This window comes from Anomaloglossus baeobatrachus, chromosome 9, assembly GCF_048569485.1.
Source record: "Anomaloglossus baeobatrachus isolate aAnoBae1 chromosome 9, aAnoBae1.hap1, whole genome shotgun sequence".
In the NCBI taxonomy this organism is placed as follows: domain Eukaryota; kingdom Metazoa; phylum Chordata; class Amphibia; order Anura; family Aromobatidae; genus Anomaloglossus; species Anomaloglossus baeobatrachus.
The window spans coordinates 144,051,240-144,071,721 of NC_134361.1; the positions used below are offsets into that span (position 1 = coordinate 144,051,240).

A 20,482-nucleotide genomic window follows, 5' to 3' on the forward strand; every position below is an offset into this window, starting at 1 on the left:
GCAAATGCGTTTTCATTTCAATGCATTTGCAATGGACTCGCGTTAACATGCGTTCACCTGCGTAAGGCTGGGGCCACACGGGGACTACTGCGATCCCCTTGCATGAGACTCGGCTCGTGCTGGCAGTACAGCAGAGCCGAGTCTCATGCTTGTGTCCTTGCAACTGAGGTCCGTTCGTGCGAGCAGACCTCAGCTGCGGGGGGCGGGCCGGCACTCAGGAGGGGAGGGAGGGATTTCTCTCCCTCTCGCCTGTGTAGCCGGCTATAGACATTCTCGCTCTGCACGCACGGTACACCGGTGTACCGCGAGTGCAGTGCGATTTTTCTCTCGCCCCATTCACTTGAATGGGTGCGAGAGAAAGAGTCTCGGATTACAATCGCAGCATGCTGCGATTGTTTTCTCGGTCCGATTAGGGCTGAGAAAATAATCGCTCATGTGTGCTGTCACACAGGCTAGAATTGGTCCGAGGGGAATGCGATGTTTTATCGCACTCCACTCGCACCGATTTTCTCGCCGTGTGGCTTAGGCCTTATAGTGAGGATGCAGCGACTTGCAGTTTTTTAACATCTTTCAAAAACGCTACTTGTAGCATTTTTGAGCTGCGTCCAACTTCTGCAAATTGCTGGATCCTGACTAAACAGCACGCAAATGCATGTGAACGCTGCATGCTGATAGACAGGATCCTGCTTGCTCTACTGAGAATGCCCAGAAGCCAGCCTCCGTGATCAGTCTCTCTCTCCTCCCTCTGTCTCTCTACCCCTCTCTCTCCTCCCTCTCTCTCTCCCCCTCCCTCTCCCCCACCTGAGAGCTGCGGACACTCGTAACCAAGGTAAATATCGGGTAACCACTTATCTTAGTTACCCGATGTTTACATTGGTTACGTGTGCAGGGAGCCCGGCTCCTAGCAGCTGCAGACGCTTGTAACCAAAGTAAATATCGGGTATCCAAGCAAGTATACCCGATGTTTACCTTGGTTACGAGCCTCGCAGCTGTCAGATGCCGGCTCCCAGTCTGGCACGTTCAGTTCCCCTCACTCCCGATCACATGACTCCAATGTCCGCCCCTAAACATCCAGTGACAGGATCCTGCAAAATAAGACATGCGTTTGCATGCATTTTTTGCTGTAAAAGCAGGATCTGCTTTTGCAGCAAAAAAACGTTCAGGACGCATGTTAAAAAGACGTAGTGTGAAAGCAGACACAGATTGACACAATTGTTTTTTTCATCAAATACTTTTTTATTAGAAAGTTTTCAAATGAGTTACAGACAATATGCATAAACAAAGGAAGGACTCCCACCGGAGACCGCCATATCACAACTGGGAGGGAATCCAAGGTACCATATTTATCAGGGCAGTTTTAAAAGATTTACATAAATTTATGAACAATATTTGAGAGATAAAGGCCTTTTGTGTAGATAGAAAATGTCTTAGATCTTTGAGTTCAGCAGATGGAAAATAGGAGCAAAAACAAAAGTGCTGTGATTATATTTTTGTTCAATTTATAATGTGATTCTGGAAATAAATCTTTCAATAACAATTTGCAGAAAGCTGCCTTTTATAAGGCTGGAATTAGAGATTTATTTTGCATGTTCAGCTGAACCCCCAAAAATCACCCATTTTTGTTGTTTGAACAATGCAACATATATAGATGTTGAAGCTTTCGAAGATCTGCTGCTCAAGGGTCTTAGTGACCTGGTCAGGGGTGCATCTGGTTACATTCATTTTATACTGAAAAGAATATTGAAGCATGTGTTTCTAGCCTTCAGTCTGATAGAAAAGAACCAGTCTATATACTAATGTTATCATTTTTGCAAATAGGCATCTAACATTTTTGATATCACAGTGACCATGAATACAGACGTCAGTATCTTTATTGCAGAGACAATACATAGTACATGCTTATGGTCCTGGCGATGTATATAAAGGAAAAGCTACATTATCTTCATGCATGCTATAGGAATTGACTGGAGCAGACAAATAAGTGGGAAGTCAGATTTTATTTTATTTGAGTATTTACTTTCAGATCGATAAGAACATAAAGAAATTAACTAATTAATGCTAATTGTGTAAATGACTACTACAATGTTCAGATCATCAGATGACTGTGATGGAAGGGGACAATGTCCCGAAGACTTTTTTGTAAAGGACTACGTGGAATCACGTCAGCTTTTGTCTGCTTCTTCCTTTTCATCTTCATCGTCTTGTTGTCCTTGCAGCTTTTGTCTTGCAAACTCCTCAATGACCACGTCCTCCGCACTAGAGTCCAATGACATATGTATGTGAACCATGAGCACATATTTGTTATCAGAGCTCTAAAACACGTGATGGGAACAATAATGGCTGAAGTTTCAGTTGCAGTTCAGACTGAGCAATACTAAAATATATTTTGTGCACTGTGATTTTTTCCCCATCTCATAAATTAATGGCATATTGATGATGCTACTCCATTAACCTGAGTAATAAATGGCCAGAGTGCTAGTTAGCTCCGAGCCTCTTCATAGCGGGAATAGACCCTGGCTGGAGTACCCTGCACAGTCAGTGATGCACGGCACAGCTGGGATACCATTATGGCAATAAACCAGCACTATAGACCCTCTATTATCATAAATGAGAGTCCCACCAATTAGAAAGTACTGGCTCATCTTAACAAAATGCCATCACTTTATAAGTTGGGGAACCCCATTAATCTCAGCGCTTGGTGTTCTGCCATCATTTTCTCGGGCATATACTAGTTGTGACTATTTCTGTCATATTTAGTCCCTTCCTCCATCACACACACACTGAGAGCTATACTTCTCCCTCACAACTGGGTTCATGTGCACTTACTGTATACATGGCCGGCTTTAGGCATGTGCGACTTGTGTGGTCGCACAGGGCGCCGACGGCCATGCTTCAGGGGGGGCGCAGCAGAGAGGTAAGAAGTTGTAAATTTCCTGGCTCCTCCGGTCCCAGCACTGCGTTTTTACTGTAACCGCCGCCGGTTAATTACTCAGCTTTATGTAGCCCCTGGCCAGCCGGGCCCACCATGTTCACCGAGCCCCAGTCACAGCTGCAGCATAGGGGCCCGGCGGTGTCACTCCAGCCACAACTGCAGTCTGCACATGACTAAGGTGTGTGCGAAGTCCTTCTAGGGCATCGCATGCAAATTAGCCATGTGGTGGGCGAGGCACTGTGAATGGAGCAGAGCAAAAAGGTGATGCGTCATCCGGGGGGCCCAATGTGATGAGGTCATCATGCTGCACCTCATCACAGTGCTGCGGGCAACGCGGAGCTGGTGAGCGTGTGGCATCCGGCAGGGAGAGGTAGGCGCTCTATGAGCTGAAGACTGCCGGGGGTGGTGTGGGACCCGCTGACTCCAGCTGCGGGGGGGGAGGGCACTGACTCCAGCTGCAGAGGGCAGGGGGGCACTGACTCCAGCCATGGGGGGCGGGGGGGAACTGACTCCAGCCGCGGGTGGCGGGGGACCCACTGACTTCAGCCGCGAGGGGCGGGGGGGCTGCTGACTCCAGCTGTGGGGAGGCCACTGACTCCAGCCACGGGGGGCGGGGGGGCCATTGACTCCAGCAGCGGGGGGGGCACTGACTCCAGCCGCAGGTGGTTGTGGGGGCACTGACTCCAGGGGCGGGGGGTGCTAACTCCAGCCGCGGGTGGTGGTGGGGCACTGACTCCAGGGGCGGGGGGTGCTGACTCCAGCCACGAGAGGTGGGTGGGGCCACTGACTCCAGCCACGGATGGCGGGTGGTGGGGGGGTCACTGACTCCAGGGGTGGGGGGGGTGCTGACTCAAGCCACTGGGGTCGGGGGCGCTGACTCCAGCCATGGGTGGTGGGTGGGCACTGAGTCCAGGGGCGGAGGGGGTGCTGACTCCAGCCAAGGGTGGTGGGGGGGGCATTGACTCCAGGGGCGGGGGGGTGCTGACTCCAGCCGTGAGGGGTGGGGGGGCGCTGACTCCAGCCACAGGTGGTGGGGGGGCACTGACTTCAGGGGCGGAGGGGTGCTGACTCAAGCTGCAGGGGGCGGGAGGGGCCGCTGACTCCAGCCGTGGGTGGGGGGGGCACTGACTCCAGCCGCGGGTGGTGGGGGGGCACTGGCTCCAGCCGCGGGTGGTGGTGGGGTACTGACTGCAGCCCCTGCCTTCCTTTAGCTGGATGTGTGGAGGGCACACATCCAGCTGAAATGCATCGCTGCTCAGAGAGGACGCTGCAGGACATGGGAGATGGGGAGGGTGAGTAAAATGTTTTTTTTTTTTCTTTTTGCAGTAGACAAATATAGGAGGAGAGACCCAGGAAAGGCACATATACACAAGAAGGAGGAGATATATACCAGGAAGGGGACAAAAACCAGGATGGGGACATATATACCAGAATGTGCCCAGGAGGGGAATACAGTGCCTACAAGTAGTATTCAACCCCCTTCAGATTTAGCAGGTTTGATAAGATGCAAATAAGTTAGAGCCTGCAAACTTCAAACAAGAGCAGGATTTATTAACAGATGCATAAATCTTACAAACCAACAAGTTATGTTGCTCAGTTAAATTTTAATAAATTTTCAACATAAAAGTGTGGGTCAATTATTATTCAACCCCTAGGTTTAATATTTTGTGGAATAACCCTTGTTTGCAATTACAGCTAATAATCGTCTTTTATAAGACCTGATCAGGCCGGCACAGGTCTCTGGAGTTATCTTGGCCCACTACTCCATGCAGATCTTCTCCAAGTTATCTAGGTTCTTTGGGTGTCTCATGTGGACTTTAATCTTGAGCTCCTTCCACAAGTTTTCAATTGGGTTAAGGTCAGGAGACTGACTAGGCCACTGCAACACCTTGATTTTTTCCCTCTTGAACCAGGCCTTGGTTTTCTTGGCTGTGTGCTTTGGGTCGTTGTCTTGTTGGAAGATGAAATGAAAACCCATCTTAAGATCCTTGATGGAAAAGCGGAGGTTCTTGGCCAAAATCTCCAGGTAGGCCGTGCTATCCATCTTCCCATGGATGCGGACCAGATGGCCAGGCCCCTTGGCTGAGAAACAGCCCCACAGCATGATGCTGCCACCACCATGCTTGACTGTAGCGATGGTATTCTTGGGGTCGTATGCAGTGCCATCCAGTCTCCAAACGTCACGTGTGTGGTTGGCACCAAAGATCTCGATCTTGGTCTCATCAGACCAGAGAACCTTGAACCAGTCTGTCTCAGAGTCCTCCAAGTGATCATGAGCAAACTGTAGACGAGCCTTGACATGACGCTTTGAAAGTAAAGGTACCTTACGGGCTCGTCTGGAACGGAGACCATTGCGGTGGAGTACGTTACTTATGGTATTGACTGAAACCAATGTCCCCACTGCCATGAGATCTTCCCGGAGCTCCTTCCTTGTTGTCCTTGGGTTAGCCTTGACTCTTCGGACAAGCCTGGCCTCGGCAGGGGTGGAAAGTTTCAAAGGCTGTCCAGGCCGTGGAAGGCTAACAGTAGTTCCATATGGAGATTAGATGAAGCCGGTCTTTTTTAGCGCTAGTAATAGATCTATTAACTCAGGTTATCTTTGTGAATAAATTATGCTTTATTTGTGACAGTCTAAGTCAGATAAAATAAAGCTCTTGTTAACACTACGCGTTTCAGCAGGAATATACTGCTTTCCTCAGGTCAGGTTATTTTATCTGACTTAGACTGTCACAAATAAAGCATAATTTATTCACAAAGATAACCTGAGTTAATAGATCTATTACTAGCGCTAAAAAAGACCGGCTTCATCTAATCTCCATATACTTTCACTCCCTTATGGGATTCCGGTTCTAAAGCTGCTGATAGTAAAAGATCTAATCATTCCAAATACCTTGAGGGAAGACAAACGGCCGCAATCAGTTCCAGGATCTCAGGAGTCGGTGAACCTAGGAACTAGGAGCAATCATCTCCCCAGGATACTCAGCCTAACATCGGATAACACCAGCCGAGACAACCCTTATCCTCCAGAGGATTTACATGATCATCACCGAGGTTGTGCGAGGGCGCACAACCTAATCAGGTGAGAAGTTTTCATTACACTATAATTAAATTGTGCCACGGGTGCTTCTCATAGCGCTATCTTTATTTCTAGTGACTAACAGTAGTTCCATAAGCCTTACACTTCCGGATGATGCTCCCAACAGTGGAGACAGGTAGGCCCAACTCCTTGGAAAGGGTTTTCTACCCCTTGCCAGCTTTGTGACCCTCCACAATCTTGTCTCTAATGGCTTTGGAATGCTCCTTTGTCTTTCCCATGTTGACCAAGTATGAGTGCTGTTCACAAGTTTGGGGAGGGTCTTAATTAGTCAGAAAAGGCTGGAAAAAGAGATAATTAATCCAAACATGTGAAGCTCATTGTTCTTTGTGCCTGAAATACTTCTTAATACTTTAGGGGAACCAAACAGAATTCTTGTGGTTTGAGGGGTTGAATAATAAATGACCCTCTGAATAAACTTTTCACAATTCAAAAAAAAAAATAAAAAAAGAAATAACATTATTTTTTGCTGCAGTGCATTTCACACTTCCAGGCTGATCTACAGTCCAAATGTCACAATGCCAAGTTAATTCCGAATGTGTAAACCTGCTAAATCTGCAGGGGGTTGAATACCACTTGTAGGCACTGTATATATACATCAGGAGGAGCCTGGGATGGGGATAAATATGCTGGGAAAGGTACAAATAAACCATGATGGGAACATATATACCAGGAGGAGGACATATATACCAAGAAGGGGACAGAAACCAGGATGGGGACTTATATACCAGAATGTGCCCAGGAGTGGGATATACAGTCATATGAAAAAGTTTGGGCACCCCTATTAATGTGAACCTTTTTTCTTTATAACAATCTGGGCTTTTGCAACAGCTATTTCAGTTTCATATATCTAATAACTGATGGACTCAGTAATATTTCTGGATTGAAATGAGGTTTATTGTACTAACAGAAAATGTGCAATCTGCATTTAAACAAAATTTGATATGAGCATAAGTATGGGCACCTCAATATAAAAGTGACATTAATATTTTGTAGATCCTCCTTTTGCAAAAATTACAGCCTCTAGTCGCTTCCTGTAGCTTTTAATGAGTTCCTGGGTCCTGGATGAAGGTATATTTGACCATTCCTGTTTAAAAAACAATTCCAGTTCAGTTAAGTTTGATGGTTGCCGAGCATGGACAGCACGCTTCAAATCATCCCACAGATGTTCAATGATATTCAGGTCTGGGGACTGGGATGGCCATTCCAGAACATTGTAATTGTTCCTCTGCATGAATGCCTGAGTAGATTTGGAGTGGTGTTTTGGATCATTGTCTTGCTGAAATATCCATCCCCTGCGTAACTTCAACTTCGTCACTGATTCTTGCACATTATTGTCAAGAATCTGCTGATACTGAGTTGAATCCATGCGACCCTCAACTTTAACAAGATTCCCGGTGCCGGCATTGGCCACACAGCCCCAAAGCATGATGGAACCTCCACCAAATGTTACTGTGGGTAGCAAGTGCTTTTCTTGGAATGTCGTGTTTTTTTGCCTCCATGCATAACGCCTTTTTGTATGACCAAACAACTCAATCTTTGTTTCATCAGTCCACAGAACCTTCTTCCAAAATGTAATTGGCTTGTCCAAATGTGCTTTTGCATACCTCAGGCAACTCTGTTTGTGGCGTGCTTGCAGAAACGGCTTCTTTCGCATCACTCTCTCATACAGCTTCTCCTTGTGCAAAGTGCGCTAAATTGTTGACCGATGCACAGTGACACCATCTGCAGCAAGATGATGCTGCAGGTCTTTGGAGGTGGTCTGTGGATTGTCCTTGACTGTTCTCACCATTCTTCTTCTCTGCCTTTCTGATATTTCTTAACCTGCCACTTCTGGGCTTAACAAGAACTGTACCTGTGTTCTTCCATTTCCTTACCATGTTCCTCACAGTGGAAACTGACAGTTTAAATCTCTGAGACAACTTTTTGTATCCTTCCCCTGAATAACTATGTTGAATAATATTTGTTTTCAGATCATTTGAGAGTTGTTTTGAGGAGCCCATGATGCCACTCTTCATAGGAGATTCAAATAGGAGAAAAACTTGCAAGTGGCCACCTTAAATACCTTTTCTCATGATTGGATACACCTGCCTATGAAGTTCAAACTCAATAAGATTACAAAACCAATTTAGTGCTTCAGTAAGTCAGTAAAAAGTAGTTAGGAGTGTTCAAATCAAGAAATTAATAAGGGTGCCCATACTTAGGCACCTGTCAAATTTTGTTTAAATGCGGATTGCACATTTTCTGTTAGTACAATAAACCTCATTTCAATCCAGAAATATTACTCAGTCCATCAGTTATTAGATATATGAAACTGAAATAGCTGTTGCAAAAACCCAAATAGTTATAAAGAAAAAAGGTTAACATTAATAGGGGTGCCCAAATTTTTTCATATGACTGTATATACCAGGTGCCTAGTATTGGACATATATCCCAGGGTAGGGACAAATAAACTGGGATGGGAACATGCATTCCAAGAGGGTCCCTGGATGGGGATATATATACCTGGAAGAGGACATTTATGCTGCTAGGAAGGGAACAATAAACCAGGATGGGAACATGCATACCAGGAAGGGCCCAGGATGCAGACATATATACCAGGATTTGGACATATATACCAGGAGGATATTATACAGAGAGACAATATGTGTGGGGGGATAGTATACAGAGGGGTAGTGTGTGTTAGGTGATATACAGAGGAGCATTTTGTGTGTGAGGATATATATTAAGAGGGACAGCTTGTGTGGGGGATAGTGTCCAAAGGGGCAGCATACTTGAGAGATATTACACAGAGGGTCATTGTGTGTGTGTATATTATACAGAGTTGTAGTGTGTGGGGGATATATAGAGGGGCAGTGTGTGTGTAGGATGCTACACAAAGGAGCAGTGTGTGGGATATTATACAAATGGGCAATGTGTGTTGGTATTTACAGAGGAGCAGTGTACATGTGGGGACATTATACAGAGGAGCAGTGTGTGGAGGGGGATATATTGAGGAGAAGTGTTTGTGGGGAGATATTATACAGAAGAGCAGTGTGTGGGAGGATATTGTACAGAGGAGCAGTGGGTGTGGGAGGATATTATACAGAGGAACAGTGTGTGTGTGTGATGTTATATTGATAAACAGTGTGTGTGTGGGGGATACTAAACAGAGGAGCACAGTGTGGGGGGCTATTATACAGAGGCGCAGTGTGTGGGGGATATTACACTGATGAGCAGTGTGTTTGCAGGGATATTATACAGAGGAGCAGTGTGTGTGTGATTATACACAGGGGCATTGTGTGGGGTACACTGAGTGGTATATTCTACTGAGGGGCAGTGTTTGTTGGGGATATTATACATGGGGCAGTGTGTGTGGGAGAGATATACAGAGGAGCAGTGTGTGTGTGTGTGTGTGTGTGTGTGTGTGTGTGTGTGTGTGTATGTATGTGTGATATCTTACACAGGGGCAGTGTGTGGGGTATTATACACAGGGATATTGTGTGGGGGTACACTGAGGGGTAGTGTGTGGGGGAATATTATAAATAGGGGCAGTGTGGAAGAGAGATTATGGAAAGGGTCGGTGTAGAGAGTATATTATGGAGAGGGGAAGTGTAGGGGGTGTATTATTAATTTTCTAAGGGAAATGCTTTACTTTCTGGAACAACTTCAAAGGTGCTAACTTTTGGCCATGACTGTGTGTGTGTTCGCGTGTGTGTGTGTGTATGTATATATATATATATATATATATATATATATATATATATATATATATATATATATATATATATATATATATATATATATATATATATATATATATATATATATATATATATATATATACACATACATACACACACACACACATTCGTTTTTCCAAGAATGGTGGTGAGTGTGGAGGGCTTGAGGGGTGGAGTCGGAACTGGGGTGGGGTGTAATATCCAGAGATATGGCATAAATGATTGAAATCGGAAGACCTCTAAAAAAACGAGATCAGACGTGATGGATTTGAGGTGCAGATTCTCCAGCACAAATTTGTAATTTATTGTACATTTGAAGAGATCAATTTTCTTAAGATATAAAAAAAAATGGCCTCCTGTCCTCGTTTGTTTCCTGGGAAACTGGGTAAAAAATCAGTAGGGGGGGGCACCAAAGGGCAGTTTTGCACAGGGCACCATTCAGGCTAAGACCGGCCCTGACTGTATATACATACATTATCATTTTTAGTTGATAAGAACTGCTATGTGACATATGCGATAACAATGGCAGGGCCTGTGTTATCATCGCCGGTGGCCATGATAGAGAGATTTTGGGAGCAGAGGCAGCAATCGGTGATAAGGTGAGTGTTAAGGCTAGTTTACACACTGCGATATCGGTCCCGATATCGCTAGTGTGGGTACCCGCCCCCATCTGTTGCGCGACACGGGCATATCGCTGCCCGTGCCGCACAACATCGCCCAGACCCGTCACACATACTTACCTGTCCGGCGACGTCGCTGTGACGGGCGAACCGCCTCCTTTCTAAGGGGGCGGTCCATGCGGCGTCACAGCGACGTCACTGAAACGTCACTGAACCGCCACCCAATCGCAGCGGAGGGGCGGAGATGAGCGGGACGTAACATCCCGCCCACCTCCTTCCTTCCGCATAGCGGCCGGGAGGCAGGTAGGGAGAGTTTCCTCGCTCCTGCGGCGTCACACGCAGCGATGTGTGCTACCGCAGGAATGACGAACAACTCGTTACTGCTGAAGTAACGATAATTGGGAATGGACCCCCGTGTCGCCGATTAGCGATTTTGCACTGTTTTGCAACGATGCAAAATCGCTAATCGATGTCACACGCAACGGCATCGCTAATGCGGCCGGATGTGCGTCACGAATTCCGTGACCCCAACGACTCCGCATTAGCGATGTCGTAGCGTGTAAAGCCCGCTTTACTCTGTTATTTCATACCAAAGCTTTAGGGAAAAAAAATTTAGGGGTTAAAGTATGACCTAAGAAAATCTGTATATGATGCAAATGGGAGATGGGAGATCTTATTTTCCTATTTTCCTATTCTGTCAAGATCTGTGTAAAAATTAAGTATACGTTGATATATTTAAAAAAAAAAAACAAACAAAACAAATAAAATACACACATAAAGAAAAAAAAGGTAAACCAGCTCTTCTGTTCCCTCATCTACACATATAATATAGGTATATTGCCATCTGAAGCATAAATACTTATATATTTATATTCCACTTACCTTGCTGAAGCTGTAGATGTGCAACATACAAGCAGAAAAGAAGAGAAAGACATAAAGGTATAGTATAAAACTGTTGGTTACCTGGTTAACTGCAAAATGACTTTTCTGCCTTTTGATACAAGTAAAATATATCTTTGTACCGTGTTAGCCAGTAGAGATAAAAAAATTGTTTTTTCTGCCTTTGTCTTTCCACCTTTGGTTTTAAAGAAGACCAATCACCAGGATTTTCCTATATAAACTAAAGCCAGTGCTATACTGGCGCTATCATGCTGATTCTAAACATAACTTTAGTTGTGAGATCAGATGTATAGTTTCTGAAATATAGACAAGTAAACTTTGTGAAATGCACTGTTATTTGATGAGAGGTGCAGCAGAATACCTTATTCATGGGTCGGGTTTTTCTAGTTATTCCCGCCACTGTCTGCTGGTTGTCCTTCCTCCCCCTGTCTCTGTTATTACAGGGTGAGGAGGGCGGGAGGAAGGACAGGCAGGCAGAAAGGGGCGGGAATAACTAGCAAAACCCTACCGACCTATTAGATATTTTGTTGCACCTATCAATCAAATAACAGTGCCTTTCACAAACTTGGCTATATTTCAGAAAGTATACATCCAATCTCACAACTAAATGTATGTTTAAAATCAGCATTTTAGCGCCATTAAAACATTAGCTTTAGTTTAGATATGATAATCATGGTTGGTGGTCCTCTTTAAGTTGAAAGGTAGTTATACCACACACATATATACACATATATATATATATAGGGTTGTCACTAGGAATTTCAGTGCCCCGTAAAATTTTTGGGCCCCCTTGAGACTCTGCCAAAGCATCACCCCAGCTCCACCTACACCCCTTGAACAACCCTACCGCCTACTCTTAGAAAATCAGAAAAACTCCTGCATTTGTGAGTACATACAATATATATATATATATATATATATATATATATATTTCAGACGGTATACACAATAGAGACTGCCGATGCCTCTATACAGGACACAGGCTGCTACTGCTGCTGGCTGTATACAGGATGGAGGCTGTGGGCTGTATACAAAATAGAGGCTACCGGTTGTATACAAAATAGAGGCTGTGGCTGTATGCAGAAGCTGCAGGCTGTATTAAGAGGCTGCAGGCTGTATAAAGAGGCTACAAGCTATATATAGAGGCTGTGGGCTGTATATAGTGTATACACAGAACTATACTGTATACACATCCATGCTATTTACATATAGTATATAAATACACACTGTAATACAGGCTATCGTGTGGAGTTATGAATACAGTATGGTGCTGTGCATGAGTTGGGAACTAGAGCCAGGAACTGGAGCCGGAAGACAGACACACACAGATCATACTCACCAGCCACGAGCACCGCTGAAGCTCAAATCCTGGCACGCTCAGCAGTGACTTCTGGCTTGTACTGTGCATGGCAGACTATTTAGCACTTACACAGTACAAACATCACAAGGAACAGAGGGTGGGCTGGCAGGGGCTGACATCACCGAAGATGTCAGACTCGGCTGGCCCCTTCTTCTTCATGCAGTCACGGCATGACTAAACGGTGGGAGGATGGGCCCTGGGGGGGTCAAAGTGGGGTGGAGTGGGGCCTGGTGAAGAGATGGGGGCATGCACCGGGGTGGAGAGGGACCTGATGAAGAGGTAGGGAGACAGAGCCCGGGGGCTTAATAAATAAAGTGTGAAGTATTTACCCCATGGCCCAGGCCCCCCTCTTCACTGGGCCTCATACAGCAGTAAGGGTTGTAATGCCCTAATGGCGGCCCTATATATATATATATTATATATATATATATATATATATATATATATATATATATATATATATATATATATATACACATACAGCATATATATGTGGCGCTCTGGACAAGCCAGGTCGTCACAGAACTACACCAACACACCCCACACCCCGGTTAGGCACACCAAAGCCAAACACAAAATCCTTGTTGCCTTCCTCCAGGGGCTGATGTCCACACCAGGGGGTGGGCCAGGTGGTTTGTCCCGCCCACCGAGGAGTTCACAGTCCTGGAGGCGGGAAAAGGAGGGAGAGAGACAGAGTTGGAAGTGGAAGTGAGAGGAAGTAAAAGTGGTAGTGGAGCAGTCTGAAGGTGGTCCGGGTGTGTGGCCCGGACGGTACAGCAAGGTTGGCAGACGGTGGTGACCGTCTGCAGGAGAGGCTTATTGGAGCAAACCATAAGGACCGTGGACGGGCGGTGGCCCGGCGGTACCGGATCGGCGAGCAAAGAGAAGCCAGCACCATCCGGCAGGGCTTACAGACCCCGACAAGGCTAGGAGTCGACGTTGAATTTGTCAAATCCGTTAGCGAAGGGAACTTCCGGGGTTTCCCAGCACTCAAGTCCCGATTGAAGGCAACCGCTCAAACCGTAAAGGGAAACACAGTCACCGCCAAGGCTACAGTTCCCAGGGCCAGAGCCTGCGGGCAAAAGGGGCTCCCTCAGCATCCATCCAAGCTGGGGAGTGGGTTACCGGTGGGAAGCCATTGGAACCGTAACACAACACAGGTGCAGGGAAAGGCAGTCACCATCAACCTGCCGGGAGGAGAAACACCACAGCCGCCTGTGGGACCCGTCCATCCAGCCGTTTGTTTGACCAGAGACTCCGTGTAAATTACTGGCTGAGTGAGTACCACCATGCCGTGCGGCACCGCGCTGCCCCCACGACCCTGCACCTCACCAGGCCCCGTAACCCGCCTGTCACCCATCCCTATCCCCTCACCGGGCCCCGGGACAACCAACCCCCAACCCACAGAGGGGAGAACCAACATCCAAGCTGCTCCCCGTCATCGCTCCCGGGATCCCCGTCCAGATCAGCGGTGGTGTCACCAATCTCACCACAACCGTGGGTGGCGTCACGGACAATATCCCTAAACCAAACCACCCCCTTTAACTCACGGGCGAGGAGCGCCGCTCGAGTCCCTGGGATCCAGCCCACCGCTCGAGCCACCACCGAGCAGCAGCAGCAGCCGGACCCGAGCAGTGGGTGAGTGCAGCGTCCCCTCCTCCGCCCGCGACATATATACAGCATATCCATCCTAAGTTCAGGTTAGAGTTTAAACATATGATGTTGGGGAAATGAAGCTTCCATCATTTTGTAATGCTGTATTGTAATGCCAAATCATTTCCTTCTAGTGAGCGATAAACCACCACAAGAGTAGTGTAGACATTGACTTACTTATCCTCTCCCCATTGAAAACAGCTGAACGGAGCATGCATATGCATAAGTGGTTGGCTGTAATAGCATTTGGCCAATTGCTATGAAATATATGTAGGCGCCTTTAGTTGAGATCTAGTCTACCTCAGATCCTGGAATTTGATATTATTGATTACACTTCTGCATACACTCTTCTATGTCATTTAAAAGGGAATCTGTCCCCCTTTCAAGGTTTTTGAGTTTGTATATATCTGAAATTAGTCATAACTGTATGCCTCCTGGATGGTGACTTGTTCAGTAAATTTCATATATTCATCTTTTATAGCTTTGATCCTCCAGGCTATGGGGCGTGCGATGCCCGGATGATAAGAATGCCTCTGATCTTGATTATACAAGATTTCTCCTCCACTTCTCTTTAGTGCACCTTTGACGTCAGGTGCGCTGCCAGAAACCCTGCACATTCTGCCTGCCGTCTGTCCCCTGCACTGGTATGCCCTTCTGTGGTTTCTAATATGGCATATAAAACTTCGGTGAATATCCACATAAAAGTAGAAGACAGTGCCCACATAAGAGCGGAGCAGTGCAGGGCAGAGACTGTATGCTGAAATATGATATTCATGTCTTCAAACTTCACTGTTGGTATGGTGTCTTTGGGGTGATATGCAGTACCTTTTGACCGCCAAACATGGTGTGTATTGTGGCATCTAAAGAGTTTAATTTGGTCTCCTCTGACCAGACTATAGTGTCCCAGTATTTCACAGGCTTGTCTAAATGTTGTTGAGCAGACTTTAAATGTAGAATCATAGAATCATAGAATGGTAGAGTTGGAAGGGACCTTAAGGGCCATCTGGTCCAACCCGCTGCGAGTGCAGGCTTTCATAAATCGTCCCAGCTATATGTTTATCAAGTTTCCGCTTGAAGATTTCCATTGATGGAGAGATCACCACCTCCCATGGTAGCCTTTTGCACTCCCTGACTGCCCTCACTGTCAAAAAGTTTTTCCTAATGTCTAATCTGAATCTCCTTCCTTTAAGTTTCATCCCATTGCTTCTTGTATTTCCTTGTGCTAATGAAAATAGGTTAGTTCCCTCTGCACTTTAACCACCTTTTAGATATTTGTAGACTGCTATTAAGTTTCCTCTCAGCCTTCTCTTTTTCAAACTAAACATCCCTAGTTCTTTTAGCCGTTCTTCATATGACATGGTTTGCAGACCTTCTACCATCTTGGTTGCTCTTCTCTGGACTTGCTCCAATATATCGATGTCTTTCTTGAATTGGGGCACCCAGAACTGTACACAGTATTCAAGGAGGGGTCTGACCAAGGCAGAGTATAGGGCAATAATTACCTCTCTTGATCTAGATTCAATGCTTGTCTTGTTACATCCCAGAATTGTGTTGGCCTTTTTGGCTGCAGCACCACACTGTTGGCTCATGTTGAATCTGGGATCCACTATTATGCCCAACTCCTTTTTCCCGATGCTATTACCTAGTTCTATTCCTCCTATACTATATATGCTTTTTACATTTCTTTTACCCAGATATAGGACTTTTGCATTTGTCCATGTTAAAAACCATACTGTTCTCCTCGGCCCATTGTTCGAGAGTGTCTAGTCCTTTTGAATATGCTCTCTTTGCTCTCTAGTGTTGGCTACACCTCCTATCTTAGTATCTTCTCCAAATTTTATGAGTTTTCCAATAATTCCAGATAATTTATAAAGATATTAAACAGCACTGGCCAAAGGACAGAGCCTTGCGGCACTCCGCTTTTGACTTTCCTCCAGGTTGATGTGTATCTATTTAGTATTACTTGTTGCGCCCTATCATTAAGCCAGTTGTGAATCCCTCTAACTGATTTTTTGTCAATTCCATACTTGATCATTTTTTCAATGAGGATATCATGTGATACTTTATTGAATACCTTAATGAAGTCAAGGTATACTATATCCACAGCATTCCCCTGGTCCAACCATTCAGTGACAACCTTTGTTGTAGAAGGAAATCAGGTTGGTCTGACAAGATTTTCTGGTCATAAAGCCGTGGTGGCTCTGGTTAATTAATGCCTTCCCATCCAGGTACCTAAGTAAATGTTCTTTGACAATTTGCTTGAAGATTTTTCCTGCTATGGAGGTCAGGCTTACTGGACTGTAATTCCCTGGATCCTCCTTTTCCCCCTTTTTGTAGATACTTGAATATGCTTTTTGTTCAGCAATGACATTGTACATGGTGAACATGCATACAGGGCATGGAGGTTGAGTGCATTACTTTTTGTTTTCTTTGAAATAATTATACCTGCTTATTCCAAATCTTTCTGTAACTATCCATAGGTGGTTTATGGCTCTAGAACAATTCTTCCGGTAAATCTTTTCACTCCTCTGTCTGAAATCTTGGGGTTGAGCACCTGGTCGTTGCCAGTTTATGGTAAAATTATGTTCTTTCCTCTTCCAGATTTTGGCCCCAACAGTGCTCCCGGGAATCTTCAGTAGTTTAGAAATTCGTCTGTAACCAAGGCCATCAGTATGTTTTGCAACAATAAGGTTACGAAGGTCTTAAGACGGCTCACTGGTTTTACCCATTATGAGATCTTTCTTGTATAATGATAAATAGGCATATCACTGTTCTTCAGTCGGCGTTGGAGTAATTAAATGTATTACATACTGCTAAAGGCACATAAACACCCAAACTAAAGACCTGAATACAATTTTACTTTTATTGTTAATAGAATTAACAATAAGGGATATGAACTAACATTAAAACCATGGTAATTATTACACATAATATATGGACATCTATGGTTTAATTTCTTTGCCTGTTTGAATTGGATGGATTTTTACCAATTTCTGGTGAGAAATTCATGTCAATAGCAGTTTTAGAAATATATGTACGGTACTTAGAAAATTGCTGACATGTTCAATACTTATTTTACCCACTGTATATACAAACTACAACAAGGTTGCAGTTCCCATTTCCCATTCTATCAGCCATGATAGTAGCCCGCAGCCATTGCACTGGAGCGGGAGTACCTCATCTTACCTGATGGCATTTGTGTCTTTTCATTTGATTAGCCGTTCTGGAGTGATGCCATCGTTGCGGTGTGAAGCACATGTGATGTTGTACCAAGCCGTCTAAGAGAAAGCCGCAAAAGCCGCCAGATAAGAGGCGGTACTCCCACTCCCGTGCAGAGGCCATGGAGCACTATCATGCAAGATGGATTGAGACATGCTAATTGATTCGCACCATCTTTACATCTAACCTATATCAATAATGTCTTCAATTCTATACTGTTCAGTATTCATTTTTTCATGGCCTATATTTAGACTCACCATCAGATGGCTTTGGATGCATCAGATTAAAAGGCAGTTCCACAAAAACATCACTAGAAGACAACAGTTACAGAATTAATTAGAATTTTGTAGACCTGCAGGTTCTTATAGAGGAGGGGTATTATTTCATAAAAACACTGCAAAAATGACAATTTCTAAATGTTCTTCTGGAAGCCTTCTGTTATAGGGTTGCAGAGAGATTTAATAACATATATTAAAAATTAAACTTATTAAAGATTTACCTTGCGATAAGATCTCCTAGAATGCTGCAAGTGAAAAAAAGATTTGTGATTAAACATGCCAGCTACATTGTTTTCCTCCAGTGGCTGTAGAGCCATCTGTCCATGCGTTGTTATGTACTTCAATAGAGGCAGGATCTCTAGCAGTGTTGGGCTGTGCCATGTAACCTGTTGTCTTATTCTACCTAGATCATCAAGTTTAGGTCACAAAGGGTTTGTGCAAAATCTGCAATTGCTCTATGTGACGCAACATGCACACCCTTTCACAATTCCCCTGTAGGCCATGTGAGGGTGGGTAGTTACATGACTGCTTATATGTGATTTGCAAACCTGTGGTCAATTGATGACCAGTCTCATCCATTTTCTTTCACTTCTCTTCAATGGAAAGAAACTGGAGGAAACTAGTTGGTATATGGACACAAATTTGCAAAGCACATTTATTAGAACACATGACCGCCGACTCACACGGGGCATACCTGTGAATCATGACAGTGTGCTCATTGGCAGTTTGCAGTCATACTGAGTGACTACACAGCTTGCTTCGAGAACAAGACAACACCATCAATCTAATGTGCATTGCCAGTCTGTCTAAAGGGGCTGTCTAATTTGATTAGGGTGTTCTGACTTATAGATAGGGCTTCTTTACAACATTCTCCACCATTAGGGTTTGGTTCCAATTGCGTTTGGCACAGAAGAGTGCAATCCAATAAGACATTAGATTGCACTCGCACCAGTGTCTATCTGTGATTGATTTCTCTTGCCATAGCGGCATACGAAATGAATCACAGCATGCTGCGTTTGGCAGCGAGTCTCAGCTCACGCACCCTTATACAAGTCTATGGGAGAGTGTGAAACATCTCGCTGCACTTGCTTGTAATCCGGGTGCACTGCGATATACACAGCTGTGATGTGATTGCAATATCAGATAACAGTCGCATGACCCTCGGATGACGCTCGCAGTAGAGGGTTATTAGCATATTGCTTCCGATGCTCTTGCATCGGAAGCTATACGCTAGTGGAACCGTACCCTCAGCCATAGTGTAGACAGGATATAAAAAGCGTTTTTTTCTGTCCTTTCTTGATAATCATGGAGAATGCTGTAATGGGGCTTCTGAATTATATTAGATCACGTACCCGCCTCTGGATGCCATCAAATTGACTTTGACTTTGTAAGATACAAGCATGCCTAGCACCTCCTTATCCATGCCAGGGCGCATACTGTGAGGAAAAAAAACCAAGTAAAAAATAGTCATTTTACCTTTCAAGATTTAGGTAAATTGTATATTCCCAGTAATTATTATGAATTTGAAAGTTACAGAGTAAAATATAATATTACTGCTTCTGTATCAAATCAGACATGAATAAAAAAAGTTTACATTGTTGATGATGCCAAGTTCGTGTCTCCATGCTTCAGCTTGCCGTCTAATGCCAGGCCTCGCTTCTCTCGGTTATCTGCCAGCAGCGGAGTCACTGAATATGATTTTGAAAATGTTGTATTTGCTGCTACAGTATCACTATAGAGAAAAGAGAGGAAAAAGCCTGTGTTATTTTTAAAGATATAAAGATTATACTCTATATGGACAATAGTATTGGCACACTCTTCTTGATGATTGAAATCAGGTTTTTCATTAATTCATTACCACGGCCACAAATATATAAAATTCAGCCTCTATCCATACAGTCTGCCTTTACAAACAATTGTAAAAGAATGAGATGCTCTACATATTCCACAATCAACTATTTGTATTATTACTGAAATTTAACTCTTTCATGACCGGTCGATTTTCCAGTTTTCATTTTTTGCTCCCCTTCTTCTGAGAGCCATAACTTTTTTATTTTTTCATCAATCTTGCCATATGAGGGCTTGTTTTTTGCAGGACGAATTGTACTGTTAAATAAAACCATGAGTTTTACCAAATAGTGTACTGGAAAACAGCAAAAAACTCCATGTGCAGAAAAATTGCAAAAAAAGTGCTATTGACGATTTTTTGGGGGGGTATTTTATTGACCGTGTTCATTATAAAATAAAACTAATGTGTCAGTGTGATGCTTCAGGCCGGTTCGTAGATACCAAACATGTATAGGTTTACTTTTATCAATTTCTATTCCAGCAAGACTGTGCCCAAGTGTCTCCTGACGAAGCTGTCCAGGTGAAACGTACATCGGGATGCGTCCAGCCTCTCTCTGCCCCAGGGTTATTGTGTGTGTCCACAGCATGACTCAAAGTATTGTAAGGGTTAATAGCCGGCTTGTATCTTATATTTCCCCTGCAGCAGGTTCATTTATTACTCCCTGTTCCAGTGTACATGCAATTTTGTGACTCCTTACTGTCCATATTATATTCACACTTTATGGCACTGGAACAGTGCTGTTCTATGGAGATTGTGACCCAGGCCTTCTCATCCAACATCACTGTCTGATTTCACGAATGCTCTTCTGGATAATTGGACAATGATCACAAACTCACACCAAATGTTTGAAAGGAG

At 44.5% G+C, this 20,482-nt stretch overlaps 1 protein-coding gene across 1 annotated transcript in view; it reads right to left on the minus strand.

Annotated features, from left to right (window-relative positions):
* Positions 1-2,072: 2,072 nt before the first annotated feature.
* ARR3 (arrestin 3) overlaps positions 2,073-20,482 on the minus strand; it is a 114,669-nt gene continuing 96,259 nt past the window's right edge. The window contains exons 13-18 of the mRNA XM_075322758.1: positions 19,373-19,510; positions 19,131-19,214; positions 18,000-18,023; positions 17,758-17,810; positions 5,256-5,268; positions 2,073-2,256 (exon numbers count right to left, since the gene is read on the minus strand). Coding sequence (XP_075178873.1) covers positions 2,163-2,256; positions 5,256-5,268; positions 17,758-17,810; positions 18,000-18,023; positions 19,131-19,214; positions 19,373-19,510 — 406 coding nt within the window. The 3' untranslated portion in view covers positions 2,073-2,162. The remainder of the gene's footprint in view (positions 2,257-5,255; positions 5,269-17,757; positions 17,811-17,999; positions 18,024-19,130; positions 19,215-19,372; positions 19,511-20,482) is intronic.